The following is a 20604-nucleotide window of genomic DNA, read 5'->3' as shown; positions in this document are numbered from 1 at the left end:
GTTTATTGCTTTGTATTGGCAAAATCTCCGTGACAATATTGTAAATCAGTGTAATCTCCTCTGAATTGTATGTCTTATATACAAACCCTCCGTGCCACTGATAAGAATGCATTGTCAAGGGCAAGACTCTCCTCTCTCTCAGACACACACAAGGCTACTGTAGTTTGACATTTAGATTTAAATGACTCACTAATAGAAACACATAACGACATGAGAAAACAAAAAGATAATAAAAAAAAGATGGACATAAAAGGAGGAATACATCTAGGCAGGTAATTTTAGACTGTGAAAACACCATTGCCGGTACACGTGAAAAAGCTGTTTATGAATAGATGACACTTAAATAGTTGACTCTCCTTTGTACCCGTGCCTGTCTGTCATTCCTCCTCCATCTCTAGGCTTCTTTTGTCAAAATCAATAACAAAAAAAACAACAACTGATGCAGCGTTCACTGATGCTTATTTCATTCAAGACATAAAAACTTCCCTTTGTTCTTTTTTTTCTTCATTAAGTTCCCTAACAATGTCCCAGTAGATGTTAATGGTTGTTGTTTTCAGTGTCTATATTTATTTGATTTTTCTTTTATGTTCCCTCAAACCATTTACACTCTACTGGCATCCCAAATGAATGTGCATTCCATTGTTATAGTTAGGTACAGATAAAATGGAATAAAAACATATTCTGTGGACATTTGGTCCTTATTGCACTGTTTGTGATGTATTTTTGGGTCAAAGTTTCCAAAGAAAAAATGCTACTCGTTTTATGTGATACATTCATTATCTCATATTTTGTGAGTTTTAACAGCTTAGATGTCATGAAAGGCTTCTAAAATAAACTGTCTTTTAAAAATTGCACACCCACACACACAGGAAGAAGCACAGCAGTTCGAGACATATGATGATTTTGCTCTCATTTGAATTTGAGTTTCTACTTGGTTCATGTTGGGTTCACACTTCAGCTAATGTGAACCCATGTACAAAAGTTCATTTGAACCTGCATCCAAATTGATGTAGTTTAGTGTGCAACGACAGTTTAGATCAGAGCGCTCAAAGTTGAGTTCCTACTAACCAAAATGCTGCTTATTTTCCAAGACATAATGAAGCTCATGCATGAATATTTACTCAAAGGAAGAAAATAACCAAGTCATTTAAGAAAGAAAATTAAACCGAGGCAAAAGGGAGCAAAGGAAAGATAAAGGGATCGTCAAAATGGGAATGGGGGATGAGGGGAAAGTAAGACAACAGGAGGAGGGACGCAGAGAGACGATAACTCATCTGGAAGGGGGCCAAAGTCATACGGGACCTGGTCCAATGGAAAACCACAGAGGCTGCCTTGTCCCTTTTCCCCTCCTCCGGTAAACAGACAAACGGTTGGATTCATGTTGGAACTAAAAAGGCTTTGTTCTCCACAGTCGGGAGCTTTGAAAAACAACAACAATACCAATAAACACCCAACAATAACACTAAGGACGACCAGCGTCATATCAGCCAAACCCAGAGGTTGGTATTAAACAACCTAAAACAAAGCCAGTGGAATGAAACTAAATGAAATGGAAGTAAACTAAGGGTAGAAAATAAATCTCAACATAAACCACAGGGAAAAAGGATGCATGCAGCCAGAGGCCTCTTGAATAAAAATGTTTTTTGAAGAAAACCGGGTGTGAGGATAAGAGTGGGAGGGAGTACGGAAGGTTGACTTAAAATGCAGCCAAATCCAAGTTAATCTGTCCAATTAGTTCTTGGTAATCCTTCCACTGTCATGAGGAAGAAACAAAAAGTGATTCATTCCATTTCAGTGGGCCTAAAAGATGCAAATTTTCACTTACAAGCTCTGTGCAACATCTGCTTTGACGCAGGTTAATTATATTTTATGTAATTAGGACAACCACAAGAGTTCAAGACATAGAAGAATGACTCTTATAAGATCAAAAAACAACCAAGTACCAAAAAAAATGCTCTTTTATCCACTCAAAACCACTTAGTTGATCTTACCTGTATTTTCTGATAAAAGAGCACCGTACTATGCATCTGGACAGTTTTAATCGCGTTGGCAGAAAATGGCTTGTAGTCAGTCGCAAGCCTATTTGGTGGCTGAAGTGAAAATTGAACTCCAACTTTTTCCAAAAGGCCTTTCATTAAAAGACCTCCTTTTGTGTGGTTGCCATATAGTACGTGTTCGTGTGCAGAGATATGAGACTGCACTTCCGTTTTTTTTCCATTAATCCATGTGATGCTGAGCTTGTGCATCAATAGCAAAAAATACTGTGACACCCCGTATGTTTTCCTGTGTGTGTGTATGTGAACGGCAATACCTTCTAATATGAGAGTGTATTTGTGCTTGTGTGTTTAAAAAAAAAAACATTTTCACACTGAGGCATTTTGGAGGTTCAGCCTTTTGGATTAAAAGCTACTTCATCAACTACAAACTCTTCACTCCGACTCTATTATTTTTCACTCTTCAGACAAGAGTAATAAATCACCACAGAGGGAAAATCGAGAAAAGTGGCAAAGGAGAGAAAGGACAAAAAAAATAAAAAGAAGCAAAAAAAAAAAAAAGTGGAGAGAAGATACAATAATTACTAGCATCTCAACATCTGTGATGACTGCATGGTATTAACATAATTGGTATTGGATTCAGCTTTTTATATAGGATAGTATTTGATCTGTGTGTATTTTGCATGCATTTTCTTTTCAGGGTTTGTGTTAAATATTCAGTAAACTACAGGTGGTGGGATCAGACAAACTTAACCAAACAGAGAAGGCGAAGGCATCATTACCATTTAAATAACATTTCTAGTGCTCCGTGTGGATCGGAAGACACACGCACAAATCCACATCAAGGTGTGTTTGTGTGCATTTGTTTATATGTGCACAAAAAAAATGGTGTGACATCATTTTAGTATTTACCGTAAGTCAGAGAGCATGCGGTTTTGCAATTGGAATACACTGCTTAGTTTCATGTTGGCTTTCTAAATGTTAAATGCCATGTGATGATAATTCTAGAACATTAATGACCATGTGGATTGAGAAATATTTTTTAAATCGACTTCAATCAATCATTCATTGATGGGGATGGAACCACATGTGATGGAAAATCAAAATATTGGGCAATTTAACATGGTATAGTTTGTCACTAACTGTCTCTAACACAAGAGGAATTCATAAGTATAGTACATATATGGATAAAAACCAACTATGCGATACATTTGGTGCAATTACAAGAAAATAGTAATATTACTGTATTTTCACGACTATAAGGTGCACCGCATTATAAGGCGCAGCCTCAATGAATGACACATTCAAATTTTTTGTCCATATATAAAGCACACTGGATTATATGTCGCCCTGTCTATTTTGGAGAAAATGTAAGACTTTTAAGTGCGCCTTATAGTCGTGAAAATACATCTGCAGATTATCATGGGATTAATTTTGGTTAAAAGATGTAATACAGGGTAAAAAAAAAACGAAACTTGAAGATTCATGCAAGTAAGAACCATATTTGAACCAAAGACCCTGTCATCCAGTTAAATACTGCCCCTCTCAGCTATAAGTGTCGCCACAATCTACACAAATCTTTTCTACTTAAAGGACAAAGGGGTTCATTTCAAGTGAAATCTATTACTCTGTCCCGTGCTGATAGAATGATATGCAGACTTTGTGTCGATTACAATAGCCATCAGTCACACAAACCTAAGTGAGGAATAGATTAATTTTCAGGCCGTCCCAAAGAAGAACTATTCAATACACCACAGTTCCTTGGAAGAAGTCCCTCACTCTCACTAAACATAAGCAATAACACACGTGCACACGCGCGCTCGCAAAAGCATCGGTGGCGGACATCAGTCAAGCCCTGCAGTTATGAATTTTCATCTCTTTTTCATTTTCCTTCACAAGTTTCATCACACCCCCATCCCTCTTGGCGCGTGTGTGCTTTCACTCCTGTGTATTTTCATCATCTCCTATCATTGGCGCCTCATTCTGTTTCTCATTGCTTTTCTTCTAAGTCTCCCTCGCTCTGTCCTGCTCCCCCAGGCCAGCTGTGTTTTTATTTCACACGTTTATTTCTACAAATGTCAGACAGAGTTTGTGCCCTCTGTCTATTGATCCACCGAGAGAATAATACAAAATGAAGAAAGGGGAAGAGAGTGAAGGAGTGAATGACAAAGCTGGACCAAGTTTAACAGAGACTAATGAAGAAAATATTCTTGATTTTTTCAGTTTTTGGATTTGGGAAGCGCATATAAAGCTTGATTTTAAATGTTTTTTTTATAAGTTTCTTGTTTAGAGTTTACAGTGTCAAAGTTGCGGCCCGGGGACCAAATCTGGCCCGCCCCATCATTTTGTGTGGCCCGGGAAAGTAAATCATGAGTGCCGACTTTCTGTTTTAGGATCAAATTAAAATGAGTATGGATGTATATTAAATTTTCAGATATTAAATCAATAATTGTAATTTTAAAGCATTTTTTAGTTAAAAAATAATTTAGTAGTATATAAACATATATATAAAAAGCTAAAATAAGCATTGTTTTAGATCTATAAAAAGAACTGAATATGCAGGGCTTTTAATCTAGTACTTTTAATCCAATTATTTTAACAAAAATCTAAAAACTATATCTAAAATGGTCCGGCCCACCTGTAATCAAGTTGACATTAACACGGCCCACGAACCAACACCCCTGCTTTACATGAACATATCTTTCGTTAATTCCTACCTGCACATTTGGTCCTTGTAATGAGAGGCGGTCCAGCTTTTCCTGTTCCACCCTCTCCTGGTCGGGTGAGTAAGACTCTGATCTCGTACTCAGTGTCGGGGTCAAGATGCCATAATTTATAGTTGGGGGAGTTGACGGCATGAGTCTCAATCCAACTGCCTGACGTCATACGGTACTCCACCTTCAGAAAATTTATATTCAGTTATCAAACATCATCCTAAAAGAGATTTTATGTATACATATATGACAGTTAGTACACACCTCTTTGAGTATAATGGGACCATCTCCAAATATGGAGTTAGCATTGAGCTGAATCAGCAGGTAGGTAGGCCCAACGCCAAGCAACTGGGGTGGGGCTATGGGGTGTGGAGGCTCTGGGGGCAAAAAAAACAATGAATAGAATCAACATGAAAAAAAACCTTCAGGGACTCACATGGGAATGATAACACACTAAAAAAGGCAAGAAAAGGAACAGCATTGTCTAGAAATATACTGTAGTCACAGTGATAAAAAGGTGTTGAAAAAGTGAAGCATAATTTAAACAAAGAAAACCTTGATAAAAAGTATGTAGACCCCCAAAAGCAATCTTTTTCCATGATTGTTTAAAAATGTGCTTTTATTCCTGAGCATTTTATACAATTCACCCATTGCATGGTTGCACAAAGATATAAAATAAAAGAATAGATCGCCCAACCACCAATATCGGACTGTTTTTCGGGCTAATATTGTAGGAACCATGCCAAACAAGTTAGTTTTTATCATGGTCAATTAAATATAAAACATCTGCTTGCAATTGATCTGAATTTTTAGAATCACCCAGCCCTAGTCAGCTTGTGAAATGTACTACATTATATTAATACACCCTCCCGTATTACCTTAATCTCACAATAATGAAGGATTTTTGGTTCACTGCCTTGTCAAACATTTGCTTAGACATTTCTGATTCAAACTTCTTTAGGCTTGAGGGGATGAACATTTTGAACACCCGAGCCTGGCGAAACCATTGGAACAATGCCTTCCTCTCATTAAAACCAATCGAAGGTGAGAAAAAACTATAAAATTCAGAAGAGATTCAACATAGAGTGATATAATGGTACACGTTCAAATGGATATTGGATGTACTGAAGTGTTGTGAGACCTGGACGTCTATCTCCATGCTTTTTAGAGATTAATTTCAGGCCTATACCTCGATTCATTCTCTCCTAATAGTAGTAATATCATGCTACATTGTATTTTATAAAGCGCTGTATCGCATTACCGAACATAATTTGGATTTATTTTCAAACGGCAGCTTGTAGATGTGATGTTTTATGCATCGCTTCGTTTGCTTGGCATGGTGTACAAGTGCATTGAATTATAATGATCATAATATTAAAGCAAGCACAACTTTTTGAAGATGCAGCTCATCAAAAGACAGTCTACCTTCAGTAGAAGGCATTGGGAGTGCTTTGAACAAAAGTAGCTGTTAGAAATATGATGAAAAAAAGATTTATTCTACCTATTTTAAGTGATGGTAAAGCAAAAAAAATGCATCATCCAATGTAATGTGCCTTTAGAAAGGTAATAATGCTCAGCTTTGGACTGGCAAGGAGTAAATATCTCAAATAGTCTTTCTAATGTTTTTTTTTATTTTTGTGGGTGTAGTATTAGATATATTTAAATACACACAAAGGATTAAATAAAGTATCCTGTTGTCAGGGATTGTACTCGACATGATAGCTATGTTAACATTATTAGTACTATTCATTCATTCATTTTCTGTATCGCTTATCCTCACAAGGGTCAAAGGGGGTGCTGGAGGCTATCCCAGCTGATTTTGGGCAGCAGGTGGGACACACCCTGAATTGGTAGCACAATGAGACGGACAACCATCCACGCTCACACACAACTAGTCTATGATGTATGTTTTTGGTGAGAGGAAATTGGAATACCCAGAGAAAACCCACATAAGCCCAGAGAGAATATGCAAAATCCCCTTTGGAAGCTCCGGACAAGGGATCAAACCCTTGAGGTCACAACTGTGAGACCGACACACCAACCACTCATTCACCGGGCTGCCCTTATTAGTACTAAAGATCCAAAAATACTAATATTTATTATTACTTCTTGCACACATACATATGCAGATAGATCACACATCCAGTAAATCAAATAGCTTCTATCTGTCTTTATGAAGCCACAGAAAAATCTGATTGTTCTGCAACCCTATAATAGAAATATCTTATTTACATAGTGCGTTTGGGTTCATGGTGGCAGCACTTCTCTTAATAACATAGTGCAGTACCGTCACATCTCTCTTCTTTCTACGTGTGCATATGAATGTTTGTTTGTTTGTGTTACAGTTCTTTTGAATGTGTATTTGAGTGCGGCTGTCAGGCTAAGAAGATCTTTTTAGTGTCACATGAAACACTGTAGTTTGACAGTATGCTGCCTTGAATTGAAATAATGAAGGTTGAAACTAGTTGGGTAAACTAATGACGTCAGCAATGTGCCAGCTTGAGACAGCATCAAATAAACCCAACATGGGGGAAAAAAGTGGGAAGTGAAAGCAAAAAAGATCCATGCATTAAAACAGTTTAATCTGTAAGTTTGTGTGTCAATGGGAAAAAAATTAACTAGATTTTAATCTAAACCATAAATAATAGACATAAAAATAAAACAGTAAGATGTTTATATGGGTCGTGTGACTCCAGAGAACCGAGTGCTGAAGTCGTCGTCTTCTTGTTTTTGATTTCTAGACTTTCTTTTTCAATTATTTGACATTTGTACAGCTGACCTAAAAATTTAACAAATCATCAATGGCGTTGATGTGATGAGTTGGGTTTGTTGTCACATTTGTTTGTATTATTAATCATGCAAGAATCAGTTTTTGGGGTCGCATGTAAATGATAGTAAACAAATACTGGTGAAATGTCAGATTTTTGTTGACTCTGACACAAAATAAATACTTTGAGTAGAGTTTTCTTCCTTTAGATTTGATTGATGCCTCTGGGCCTCTTTTCGTTCTTAATCTGTGATTTCCCTCATCACATTTTATTAAATTCTTATGCAGAGCAATTTTGCCTTTAACTAATGTTGTATTATAATTTCTCTGTCTAAGGCTTGCCAATAAGAAAAAAAATGAATATTAAACCCACATTTAAAAAAACTACAAAAAATCATTGTAAGCAAGGTAGAAAAAGACCAAAAAAAGCATTGTAAAAAATGCAAAAATCTATCAATAATGAAAAGATAATAATAATAATATTAATAATACATTAAAGGGATTAAAAAATGTAAACTGAATCAATAAATAGAAGGAAAGCAACATTTCAGGGCAAAATACCTCAACTAAAATTAATGTATTCAGCACTTTCACAAGAGAGCAAAACCTGAGGTTAAAATAAAAGAAAGTAAGGAAAAAGCTCAAATTGGCAAAGAAGGAAAAACAGCTCAAAGCATTGGTAACTTGAGCCTGGTAGGCACTGGCATTCTACGTCAGTACACTTGTCAATAAAGTTTAGTTTTTACAAAGCGTAGCTGACATAATTCCGGATGCACTGGAGGACATTGGACCTCAGAATCAAGAAAGGATGTGTGCAAAGTAGTGACGATCACCAACCAGAGAAAGCAAAGGTTCTCTATGCACTCTCGAACCACCTGAAGCCCTAACTGTCACTACCACTTGGATGAGTAATGTAAGCCCATTTGAGATCAAAACAGTAAAAACAACATTTAGAAGTGGCCCAATAAAGGTTTAGCACAGCTGTACGTGTGTGCATGTGACAGTAATATTGGAGGAGCTTTTTAGGCCATGGCTTGTGTATAATGCAAGTTGGCACCGTGGTGAGTATGTGTGTGTCATGATGATGTGCCCTGTCACAGTAGGAACCAGAGGGCAAGGCTTTATTAGAGCTGCACTCTGACAAAACAACTACTGACACACACATAAACAATTATTGTACAGTGTGTGTGTATGTATGTGCATGTATATTATATATATATATATATATATATATATATATATATATATATATATATATATATATATATATATATATATATATATATATATATATATATATATATATATATATATATATATATATATATATATATATATATATATATATATATATATATATATATATATATATATATATATATATATTTATATATATATTTCCTCATAAATGGCAACATTTCCTAACCTTTTTGCCGACTATTAATGAGGCAAAAGATTAGTTTCCCGCATATTTCTATTCTATATAATGGAACAAAAAAAAACTACTAACTACAAGTCTATTTGTGAGCTAAATTCAATGAATAGACGTGAAAAGCTGCCAATAAAAAGATTTGCTAACAAAGATCTTTGTTCTGCCTGCTTGCCAAAGACAAACGCATCTCCACAGGGGTGACGTGAGAATCCCAAGTCAGAACTCCCATCATGCATTTGTGCCCGTAAAAATGTGTTCTGGGCTCTGATCTTGATAGACACCGGGCCGCGCACACACCAACAGGGGTGGGGGGGTGCAGATAATAGAACATCTCTGTCATCTACATAAATATCTGTGGACTGGGCCTGTGTGTACATCCTAGCAGGCAATCTCACAGTCACCCAGCGGACCACTTGCAGACACTGGAAATGAAAGATAGATCGATGTCCCACTGCTGAACATTTTTCAATGTATACAAGTCATATCTGGAAGCGCACCTGCTTTCTTTTCGTCTGTTTTGCCAGATTAACATAGATTCATTTCACAAAGCCTAATTTCGCCCCCAACTCCCTCAGCAGATTTCACAAAGGGATATATATTTAAATGCGGGATGAGTATTAAAAGAAAAATACCCAGCATAAACGCAGTGTTAATGCAGCTTAGTTCTTCTGTCCATATAAAGTATATATGATCCGCATAAATATTAAAATTGCATATATTTTAAGAGGAATGATTTTTTCCCCCAATACTTTCATTGCCCTGTGCTTTTACGTCTATTTTTTTTAATAAATAAACATGAAGTTGCTCCCCTTCAACATTCCCGCAAGCTACCATAATTTTTTGTGATACCTTTCACACATCCAGATGAGATTAATATATACCCATTTTTGTGGTTGCTTATACTCCTCAGATATGCTTGCTTATGCATCCATTCACAGCTTGATTTCAAGCATAAAATGCACCTGCAATGTAACACATTAGAATCTGCATGTTTTTTTATCATTATTGTCACATCTATAAGGATAGCATTCTTTAATTGGAAAGCAGGCGCCTGCTGTGTATCACTTTCCCTTTTAAGGGGATAAACAAAAGAAAACTATTCATGCAAAATATAAGAAATATGCATGTTTTGCTAAATGTTTGTAGATAAGCATAATACATCGGACTAACAGTGACCATACTCAACAAAAATTGAGTATTTTGTTGAGTAAAAGACTATAATTTCACGTCCTGAGCCAAAGATTGGGATATTGTACTCAAACTGATGCAAATACATTAGAAACTTACTAAAATAATTACTTTTTAATTGCACATGACCTCTCTCCCACCTACTTATGTTATTTCTCATCATTAACCAAATAAGATCACCTCCAGTGAATATTTTAATAAAAAAATCTTTCTTAAATGTTTCTCAATCATTTTGAGTGCGCATACTAATCTTGCTTGTTGCCTCAAAAATTCAAACATCGTGATGGACCATGAAAAATGCTCTTATCTGAGTTAGTTAATATTCATGTTCATCATGTTTTTTTTTTCCACATCTCCCGACTTGTACGTAGAATAATAAATATGAGACTATTCCCCTGTTTACATATTCAGACATAGCACTCATTCTGATATGGGGTGTATTCTTTGGATAATGAGGCGACTATTTACATTTAACATTTTTTCCCCCCTCTATTCTATCCATGGCCCTTTCTGTCACCCCTGAATGTCGCTTGCCTTTAGCCTGTGTTTCTATGCCCTCCCTGCGAGATCATTTTAATATGTGAGCTATTCAATGTGAATGAATAAAGAATCTTTTTCCAAACACACATCGGTGACACCTTATTAACCACATGTCAACTGCACATGACAGATGAAGCATGTGTGTACTCCCCCGCAGACGCGCACCCAAAGCGTCCCTGTTAGTCAATAGAGGCAAAGATATAATATATGATTCTATAATGTTCCATGCAAGCATAAACAACTAAAAAATACTATTATTTTGACTTGAAAATGATTGCAACCTTGGGTTGCAAACAGTTTTACCATTTATTTTTAGATTGCTTTCCCCAAGTTTAGTATATTTATTTTGACGAAAGGTAAAATGACTGTTTACCCTAAAGTTTAATTGCTTGAATTTATCTGGGTGTCGTACTGGTTAGAATTAGATGGATGTGGTTAAATGAAAATTATTGGCCAAAGCTGAAAAAGGAGGCCAAAGACAATTAAAAAATTGGATTTTTCTTTAATCTTTACAGAAAAACTCAATTAAGCCAATTATTATCATTCAATTTAACATTTTGTCATTTATCCAATTTAATTTGTTTCAAAACGAACTGTTAAAAAGTTTACAATTACCAAAATATCTATTTGATTATATTTGTTTTCTAATCACTGATAATTTGCCACCATATCATGAGCTCTTGTAGATTAGTTATTATCAAAAGCTCACCTCTGACGATAAGACCGGCAAAGTTGGACACTCCCGAGCCGCGCTCCGACTGAGTGACGCAGCGGTACAGGTCTTGATCCTGATTGGTGACTTCATCTAGATGGAATGAGGCAGAGAATCGTCGATGGTTGATATTCTTCCTGTGAGACACAGGGATATCTTCTCCATTTCGCCGCTATAGAAGAGAGATGGACACAAGGTAAAGAGTCTTGCTCTCAAGGTCTCGCAGCAAAGCTGCAGCCTTCTTGACAAACACCGTGACAGAAGGTTTGGAGGTCATGAATACAATACACTGGAAATGAAATCAATGACTATTAACCTCCATGGCGTTAGCTTCTTACCTAATTTCGATTTCATTAACCGTGTTCTGAGTACACATTTTTTATAGTGTATTTCCGTGTGCATTCATATGTGTTGAATAGCTACTATTTTTATTCATTCAAATGTATTAAGCCACATTGTCCTTTAACCCACAATGTAGCAGTATCTATTTTCCAGTTATAAGAGCGTAAATACAAGGAAAAAATAAGTCCTCAGTTATCAAATGTGGCAATGCAGTGATAGGGTCTAAATTCCATTGAATATATAGATGAAAAACACTTCTACATAATACATATTAAGCAATCAAATTAATAAAGTATGTTACGCAAGCCTTGTGCTGCAAAGGGAATTCACAAAAAAAACAAAACCAATTGTTCATGGCATGCCTTTACCTGAAGCCAAAGCTTATTGTTGGATGTATCCCGTCCAGTTGCGATACACTGAAAAGTGGCATTCTGCCCAGCGTTCACTTCAACATCTCCAAGGCGCAGGAAATGAGGGGATTTATCTGAAGAAAAACAACAACAGTAGAAAATAAGAAAAAAGGGGGGGGGGGGGATCAGGACACTTTATTATGTTCGGGCTACGTTTGCGTTACTCGGAATTCACACTGTTTCCAGACAGGAGTAGAACATGTACAAACAATGTAGGCACTTTAGGACATTTTGTAACCTGCAGCGATATGTTCACTATTACCCCGATTAGATTTTAGAGGAGTCAGAAAGAACTGGAACCCAACATTGCCAGTGGCTGGTAAGATCACTGTCACAATGTCACAGCTTCTAATACTTAAGCGCCACACTAAGGTATGGAATAAGCCTTTTGAACCCATGAAGAGGCTGTGTGGCTATTTTTATTCTAGGGATGCGATTGCAATCATAGATAACAGCTGAAAACACACACACACACATATGCGTGCACCAACACACAAACCTGTGTGTGTGTGTCCCGAAATGCAGCTGTGAGAATGAATGCTTCCACTGTGGAAGTTTGTGTATTGAGAGTTGCAACTCTCTTAATATTCACACCACTTCCAGGTCACTTTCCTGACAAAATTTGACAACCTCAAAAAGAGCCCAGGGACAACTAGGGATACATTTTACTAAAGTGACTCCAAATCAATTCCATCCATTATAAGGCATGCCTTTGCAAAAATGTGTCATTACTACGAATAGACACATGCCAAAACAGGATTTTAATTGGTCGTTTTCTACTGGTTGCACCCTGCAGATGCCTGTCTATGGATTTAGATGAAGTCACACACGCTCACAAGTGTTTCAGGATGAGGCCTCTGGCATTGCGGAGACACAAGAAGAGGAAAAAGAGCTTTGGAACGTAACATGAATTTAAAAAGCAGCGCGACCCTCATCACTTTCCTGTCAGTGCAGGACAAGACAGCTACTGTTCACTTCGTGTGTGTGTGTGTGGGGAGTGTGTGTGTATGGGGTGTGTGTGTGTCTGTAGTAAGAGAAAGAGAGCTGAGTGGTCAGAATCGCTTCTCTCCATGATTGACCTAATACCATTTCATTTCCCGCTTCACTCCCTCCAGCCCCCCACTCGAGTTTCTCTCTTCTCTACCTCGCAGTCTTCACGCTTGTGTTCTATTTCTTTCGTTTACCGACTACAACTTGTCACCCCTTGCCACATCCCTCCCTTTTTTGAGTCACCTTCCACTCATTTCCACTTATCTGTCCATTCAACTGCGGCAGAAACCATCCTCGGTTTGGTCTAATTAGTAGCCGAAGCTATAAGCGTTGAATCAGCGAACTACGACTAATTGCTGCCATGCTAATGACTCACCGCATGGGTAGCTGAGCACCTGAATGTCATCTATAACGATGAAGCCGGTCTTCCTGTCCGAAACCTCTGCTTCAAATATGACCTGTGGATAGAAAAGAAATGTGTTGCACTTTTACCATATAGTGGAAATAACAAAGGCCATTAAGTTTTAAAACATACCGCATGAAAATGAATAGAGTACAATACTTTTTGTATTAGATGAAAATATGAGCAGCTAAATGCAGTGGGGTTTATACCATTGTCAACGTTTAAAAATGATAGGACAACTTTAGTTAATATATTCCATTGGATCCATATTTACATGTCAAAGAAATAGAACAAGGTAGATTTGCAACAGGATGAAGTTGATGAAACCCTAAACTGGGGTGTAGATAAAATAACACTATGTGGTCTGCTGTTTTGATTTATATATTCAGACCAACAGCCCACCAAGATTAATAGTTCTTCCAGTTAGACCAGAGTAATCTTCTTTGGTGAACATAAAATGCCTGACAGCTAAATGATAAAATAAATAAATAAATAAAAACTACTCAAAAGTCTGCAAAATGAAGCCAGCCTATATAAATGTGCTTCTCATTCCGCTCCCATCACTCTTTTATTGCCTTTTACCATTTCATCACATTCTTGTGGTTTATTTTTCTCAATCTACATTTATTTGGCCAAGCTGGAAAACCAAAGCGAACTTGAAGTGAACACACACTTTGGCTGCTGAGATGTTGATTCTTAGAACATTACATAGTCTCTAGTGCACCACAAATATGAAATTGCCTCTCTTTTTACCCACGTGTAACAGCAACATGGTTCTAAATTCCTAAAACATAACGCTGAAGCTGTAGGCGTGTCATGTGACTTCCCTCAAACCACGCCCTGCTCGTGTGCCAAATAGACTACTTCTAATTGTTAAAACGTAAAAAAAATGTTGCTGTGTTGTATCACTTTTCATCTAAGTTTAAGATTTACCCCATAAGTATACATTTTAATGGTCATGCCATCTTTTCTAATGCTGTTTAGGAGCACTGCACTAAAAAAAATCTGAGAGGCAGTTGCTATCTAAACATGAGTGGGTATGAACCAGTTGCTGTAATTTGTCAAGATCGAGGGCATCCATTAACTGTTTACCCGTGACATGTTTCACCCTCGACTGCTAATTTATGATAATCATTCTGCCCACATTGCTCACAAATATCAGACAACTAGTCACAAATGCATAATAAAAGTGAAGATTTCATTAAATGTCAAAACCAACTAAGTGTAACAAAAGTCAGTAGATGCTGATGTCACATATTTACAAATCTAAAGGTCCACGTATGATTTATATTTTTTTTAAATAACAACAACAATTTATGAATGGAGATTTGTCAAGAATGCCTTCGCAGAAAATCGAGATGAGCTCAACGTGTTATTAGTCATGTAATGTATTCATTAATCGGTAAATGTTAAAAAGTATCAAAAGTACTTAAGATGTTTGAAAGCATAAATCAAGATTAATGTAGAATTTTTTGCTAGTGCACTAGGGGTGCATTTACACCCACTGCTCAGGCTCATTATCATTCAAGCTTAAACAGAAGCGTGTTTGAACATGAAATGGTGGCGTCATAACCTCAAACCAAAGAACCCGTTTCATACCATGAAAAAAAAAAAACTCTATAAGCCCTCAGCAAACAAGAACTGATTACGTTCAATTACAACATGTTGACACGGGTTTCAGGCAGGCCTGTCCTCTCACAGTCACCGAGGGGGCTACACGGGCACCAGATGGGTCATTTGGACGATTCTTCCACCCTTCACTTTACAGTACTGAGATTGAGTCCCCAGGCTACGCATATTAATCAGGAAGCGTGTATGTATGCCCCGACACTGACACTTATCTACCACATGCAAGTCAGAAACAGCCTAGAACTATTTAGAAATGCGGACTATTCAGACTATTGTTAATATGATCTTAAAAGGTAAAAAAAATAAGCTGGTTGACTACTAAAAATAAATAAAAACACAAAACAAATCAGTGATATCCCACATGGTTACACAAATGCATGTGCACGTACATGCAAGCTGTTGCCCCATAGCTTCTCACTATGTGTTTCTTGCCTGATCGTCACCTCCTGAGCCTCAGTCAACACAAATAAATCAGTAGCCTGCCTCACAGCATGTACTGTTTGTTTTTGAGGCAGTGTGTTGTTTGTGTCCATCTGACCACTAAAGAAGTGAAAGTATGTGAACTTAATCAATCAGTTTATCAACCAGTCGCGGGGGAGAAAGGTCAATGATGGTCATTTTAGTCATATGCAAATGATCATCATTAATGTGACAGCAATAAAAGGGTATATTAAAATAACATGTAAAAGCCATTAAGATATGCCGATATGCTCACTCTGAAAGAGTGAACTATGTGCAAAGACAGCCGTTAATGAATAAATGAGGAAGTAGTTCACCTGGTATTCGTTAGGCCAAAAGGTAGAGACGGCCAGTTCAGCTTTCAGCCAGTCTTTACCTAAAGAAACACAAACAAAGATGAATTTTTAGTTAGCTGTAAGAAAAGTAAATCACAGGAGATTTGGATTGATGCTAGATAGTGCTGGGCGATAGAGAATGTTGCCATGCTGGATCATTTTCCAATTGTTTTGAATGCATCAAGGCAAATGTGCTGTAAGATACAATAGGAAATTAATTTTGACAATAGTACATTTGCTATTGTCTTTTTTCTCTCTTCGATATACTGTATCATCATATCACCCAGCACTAATGGTTGAGGTTTTACCGGTGTGTGTTGTTACATTCCATATTGGATTGGCCAGGGGACCCTTGTTCACCTGCAGATCAAATGGAACAAAAAAACATTTGTTGATTGTTATACCACTAGCAATGTGTTTACCTAACTATTGATTAACTGTTTTATCCATGTTGCAAATAGCTCAAAACACGATGTTCAGTGAAAAACAATCTGATTTGAATGATTACTGCTAGGAATGATTACAAGCAATTGACACAGGCATTACCTTCACTAAGACATTAAGTGTACCAGGACTGGAACCATCAGCACTGATGAGTTGATAGTTAAAGTCAATGCAGTGAGTGTCATTCTCTTTCATCACTGGGAGCTGGAACCTTGCCTTCTCCCCAACTTCATACAGAGACATGTCCACAAACATGTAGGAACCTGGACAAAGAGATATCCTGCATTAAGTTTTGATGAATGAACTTGCACTTTCACCATACTTCATAAGAGCCTTGTACTCATTATGTTAAGTTTGTTTGAACTTACCCCTTCAGCTTTGACCTTTACTTACACTTTTAAAGACTTACTGTAAAACCCAGCCTGAATTGAAAGTATTTATAGTCTTGACCATCCATTTAAGACTTTGAAGCGATATTGAGTTAGTAGTTTCAATTGCTGTCAGCACACATCCATTTCGTTCCCTCATTTCATTTGGCCTAAGCACGCAATAATAAGCCTTTTCAAGTAGTGTTGTCAAGGATGCTCATTGGGCATAGACATGTATATATCGCTAATAATTGGTTAACTGACTGTGAATAAATCTGTAAACTTTCCTTTTCAGACAATGTGCCAAAATTGAGTGCAATAATAAGATGCTTTTGGATCGTTTTTTACTGTGAAAAGGACAATGGGGCATCTTATATGTAGGATAGGAGAAATTAAGCCACACCCATCTTTAGCCTGATGTATTTCACTGTAAAAATACAGTGGCATTAACAAGAACTGATCTAAATCATTTAATAATCAGCTTAGAGCTCAACAGATGTTGCTGCAGTGAAAGATGCGATGACGTGATCCTTGGGCGAAATATCCCATTTGAAAATATCATGGATGTGCCAATATATGAGAAAAATGCTAAATACAGTTTATGCAAATACATACATTTGTTGGAAAACTTGGACATTTTATAGGTTTAATTAACAGTAAATATATATCTATAGGTGCCTTCACCACACACACAATAGCATGCAAAACTGACTTTTTCTGCTCCAATTATGTAAACACAATGCTACATTCTTGCCAGTTAATTCTATTTGCCAGTTGGAATATGCACAATATGAATGCTACGACTGGCAATAGGACAGTAGTGATTATCTGTCATTGTTCAGTTAATCTACAGTGAGAATAGATTGTTCTCGACAAGAATAGGAGGGCAAACAGTCGCAAATTTTCAATTGGAGCACAAAACCCATCTGCATTGAGCACCCACATGCTCTTTATCCAATCATTGCCTTTTCTCGTTTCTTCTCTTCTTCATCCACATGAACACTGAGAGCAGTCTATCTTATTGAGAAGTCTTTTAAAAAAACGTGTAAGTGAAGAGCAAAAAAACAGTATGACTTCCTCCTGAGTGGACTGACAGTATCCACAAAAACCTAAAAGGGAAGTCTGAGAAACACTATTTTTTTGTCTCTCTCACTTAAGCATGCAACCTGCTCCTTCTGGTATCAAAATGATACTTAGTGACATGAGGTGGAATGAAGGTGCCAAGACTGTGTGCAGGCTAAAAATACATGTATCAGTCACAGACTTACGTTACGACCCCAGATATGTCACAACACACGCCTTGGCAAGATATAACATTTCAGTTGATATACACATCACTGACTAGTCAAACTAAATATTATTAAATCAATATTTTACATATCAGGGCACAACTGTAAGGTATGCAGGCTAAAAAATACCCTAAAATCAAATTTAATGAAGATAGAAGAAATAAAAATAAACATAACATATGCCATCATTAGGAGCAACTACATAAAATTGGTGTAAAACCAATGATCTGAGTGCCATACATGGATGAACCTCCATCATTTGATCCAAAATTCTAAAGATAAATAGCATCTAATAGCAGAGTAGCCTTGCCCCTGCTGTGTAACAATACATATGTTATCGTGAGACAACCATGACAAAATGCTTGACAGGATGAATCTAAAAGAAAGGACATTGCAACACCGAAAATCTGCCAGTTCCTCAGATGGCTGCTGTCTTTGAAGTGCCAATGTGGGAAATGGACTCTAATCAAATGACGACACAAAGTAACCAGGATAAAAATACCCCTGAGACAGACTTAAGACCTAGATATGTCACATCATAGGAGCAACAGTAGAGACTATTATTCAAAGTAACAATAATATCCTCCTGGTAGTAAAAGTTTCAGTTTCATTTCATGCATCTGTTCAAACTGGATCCAGAATAGCAAGCAGTATTGGCCGTAAAATAAGCCCCACAAACAGTTGTAATGTGCAATGCATACATTAAGAATTATGGCATTTTCCCCAAAAGATATTAGACTGACAGTAGCTGTATCATAAGCTCTATTGCAGTTCTAAGCCTATTTTGTCCTCCTCCACAGATGACGAAAAAAGGAAGATGTGATGCGAAGCCAAATAGATTTGAAGAGAAGCTTGCTGACAAGATCGTGAGTATCTGCTTTAGTCCGGTGACTCACACAGGCCCAAGTACACGAATATTTACCTGGCAAGCTAAACGTTATACTATAAGTAACACACTACAGCCTTTATCTAAATGTCACTAGTTTGGGGTTTCACAATGTTGAGTATGGCTTTATTAATATGATTTTGCATGTAAAGCTACTACTAAACATTGTGTTTTTAGTATAATTTTTGTTCTTTTAACATTGCACGGTAGACAATCTTCTCTGTTCCATCTTTTGATTAATGACCTTCTGTTCTTAATTAGACCCTCAGCCCTTAGGCGGGATTTTTTTTAATTTGCCCCTAATCATCTTCATGCTAAAAAACAACAGATTACCAAGGAGAAAGTGAGTGTGTGGCTGATAATGACTTGCAAGTGTTCTATTAACACAAGCACTCTGTATTAAAAAAAGCAACATTATAACCAACAATATGACATTTTGTACTCTTTATTATTAAATACAATGAAGTTTTACCTTTGGGCAGGTAAGGAGATACGTAGGGCACTTCCTGGGTGTTGATGTGTGTCCAGTCAAAGTCATCATATGGATCTTGTTGGTAATCACACCGGGAGAAGCCATCATCAAACGTACAGCTTCCTGTGAGAAGGAATAGAAACAATGTTGATAAGAATCAATCAGAATTTTAAATGTTGAATCTTGAATTAGTAGAAATTGTTATGTAAAACAACTTTCAATCTCTTTCTTTGTAACACTGTTATGAGTGGGCATGATGTGATGAATAAAGCGCCAAGAGTGAGTGCAGTCATCAGTCAACCATCAAGGTTAGACAGAATCACCCCTGACTCAACCATCAGAAGCAGCCTTCAGCAGATCATCTGAGCCCGCGTCTAAGATGACGACTACAGGCACACCCAAAGGAAGTCACTCTAATATAGATAGACGCTGCCTGTCCCCAGTGGCCAGCAGACCCAATCAGCTCACGATCATACATGGCTTGTACTGGCAATGTGCTGATAGGAATGGCACACTGATTAAAACCAGCCATCTTGACCTCGCAGCCATGGATGGTTTGCGTTAGTAACACAGCTCTGGGGCATTTTACAAAGAAAGGCCAAGTACCATCTGATACCAGTCTCTAATTGTTACAGCTACCAAAGATTAAATGACTCCCCTTGACTTATTGGTCACACCAGATGAAATAGGGTGTCGACATCAGATAAGCGGTGGACTGTATTTCATGATAATCAGTAAGAGACTAATCCAAATTATTTTTTAAAAATGGAGAGAATTAAAACAATAATAATGGTGCCATCTTTTGAGACAACCAAGCGACCTTAATATTAAAATTGAATAAGTTAGTATCAACTTTAGAGCAACAGAAGATTAAAACAATGTTTTTTTTAATGTGTTCATTTATTTTTCTATGTAAGATAGCTGAAGGTAAGTCAATGCAATGCACTGGGAAATTTGGTAATTTCTTTGTGTATTACTTTTACTTTGGTTCGAATTGAAAACATCTGCAAGGCAATGTTCTCAATAGGATTTGGATGATTATGGATGCATGTTAAACTAGGCAACAGGCATATATACACTCTGATTTCCAAAACTACTATGCACCATCATAAGGAACCAACAGTTCCAGTCATGTACATCTCAGAACTCTTAGTAGTAAACTACCTATGGCCTGGAGCTAGCTACAGAATGCCATGACGGGGAGCAAAATGACTGGACTTGAGATCCCCC

General features: G+C 37.1%; 1 protein-coding gene across 19 annotated transcripts in view; it reads right to left on the bottom strand.

Annotated features, from left to right (window-relative positions):
* Positions 1–20604, bottom strand: part of ptprk (protein tyrosine phosphatase receptor type K) — a 66893-nt gene that overhangs the window by 21879 nt on the left and 24410 nt on the right. For all 19 annotated transcript variants that reach the window (XM_077737446.1, XM_077737467.1, XM_077737457.1 and 16 more), the window contains exons 3-11: positions 19375–19497; positions 16462–16622; positions 16224–16275; positions 15898–15956; positions 13466–13547; positions 12058–12173; positions 11345–11519; positions 4973–5085; positions 4712–4892 (exon numbers count right to left, since the gene is read on the bottom strand). In XM_077737446.1, coding sequence (XP_077593572.1) covers positions 4712–4892; positions 4973–5085; positions 11345–11519; positions 12058–12173; positions 13466–13547; positions 15898–15956; positions 16224–16275; positions 16462–16622; positions 19375–19497 — 1062 coding nt within the window. The remainder of the gene's footprint in view (positions 1–4711; positions 4893–4972; positions 5086–11344; positions 11520–12057; positions 12174–13465; positions 13548–15897; positions 15957–16223; positions 16276–16461; positions 16623–19374; positions 19498–20604) is intronic.

Source organism: Stigmatopora nigra, chromosome 2 (assembly GCF_051989575.1).
Source record: "Stigmatopora nigra isolate UIUO_SnigA chromosome 2, RoL_Snig_1.1, whole genome shotgun sequence".
Lineage (NCBI taxonomy): Eukaryota > Metazoa > Chordata > Actinopteri > Syngnathiformes > Syngnathidae > Stigmatopora > Stigmatopora nigra.
The sequence above is the reverse complement of the archived record's forward strand: the minus strand, read 5'-3'. Positions and strand labels throughout refer to the sequence as shown.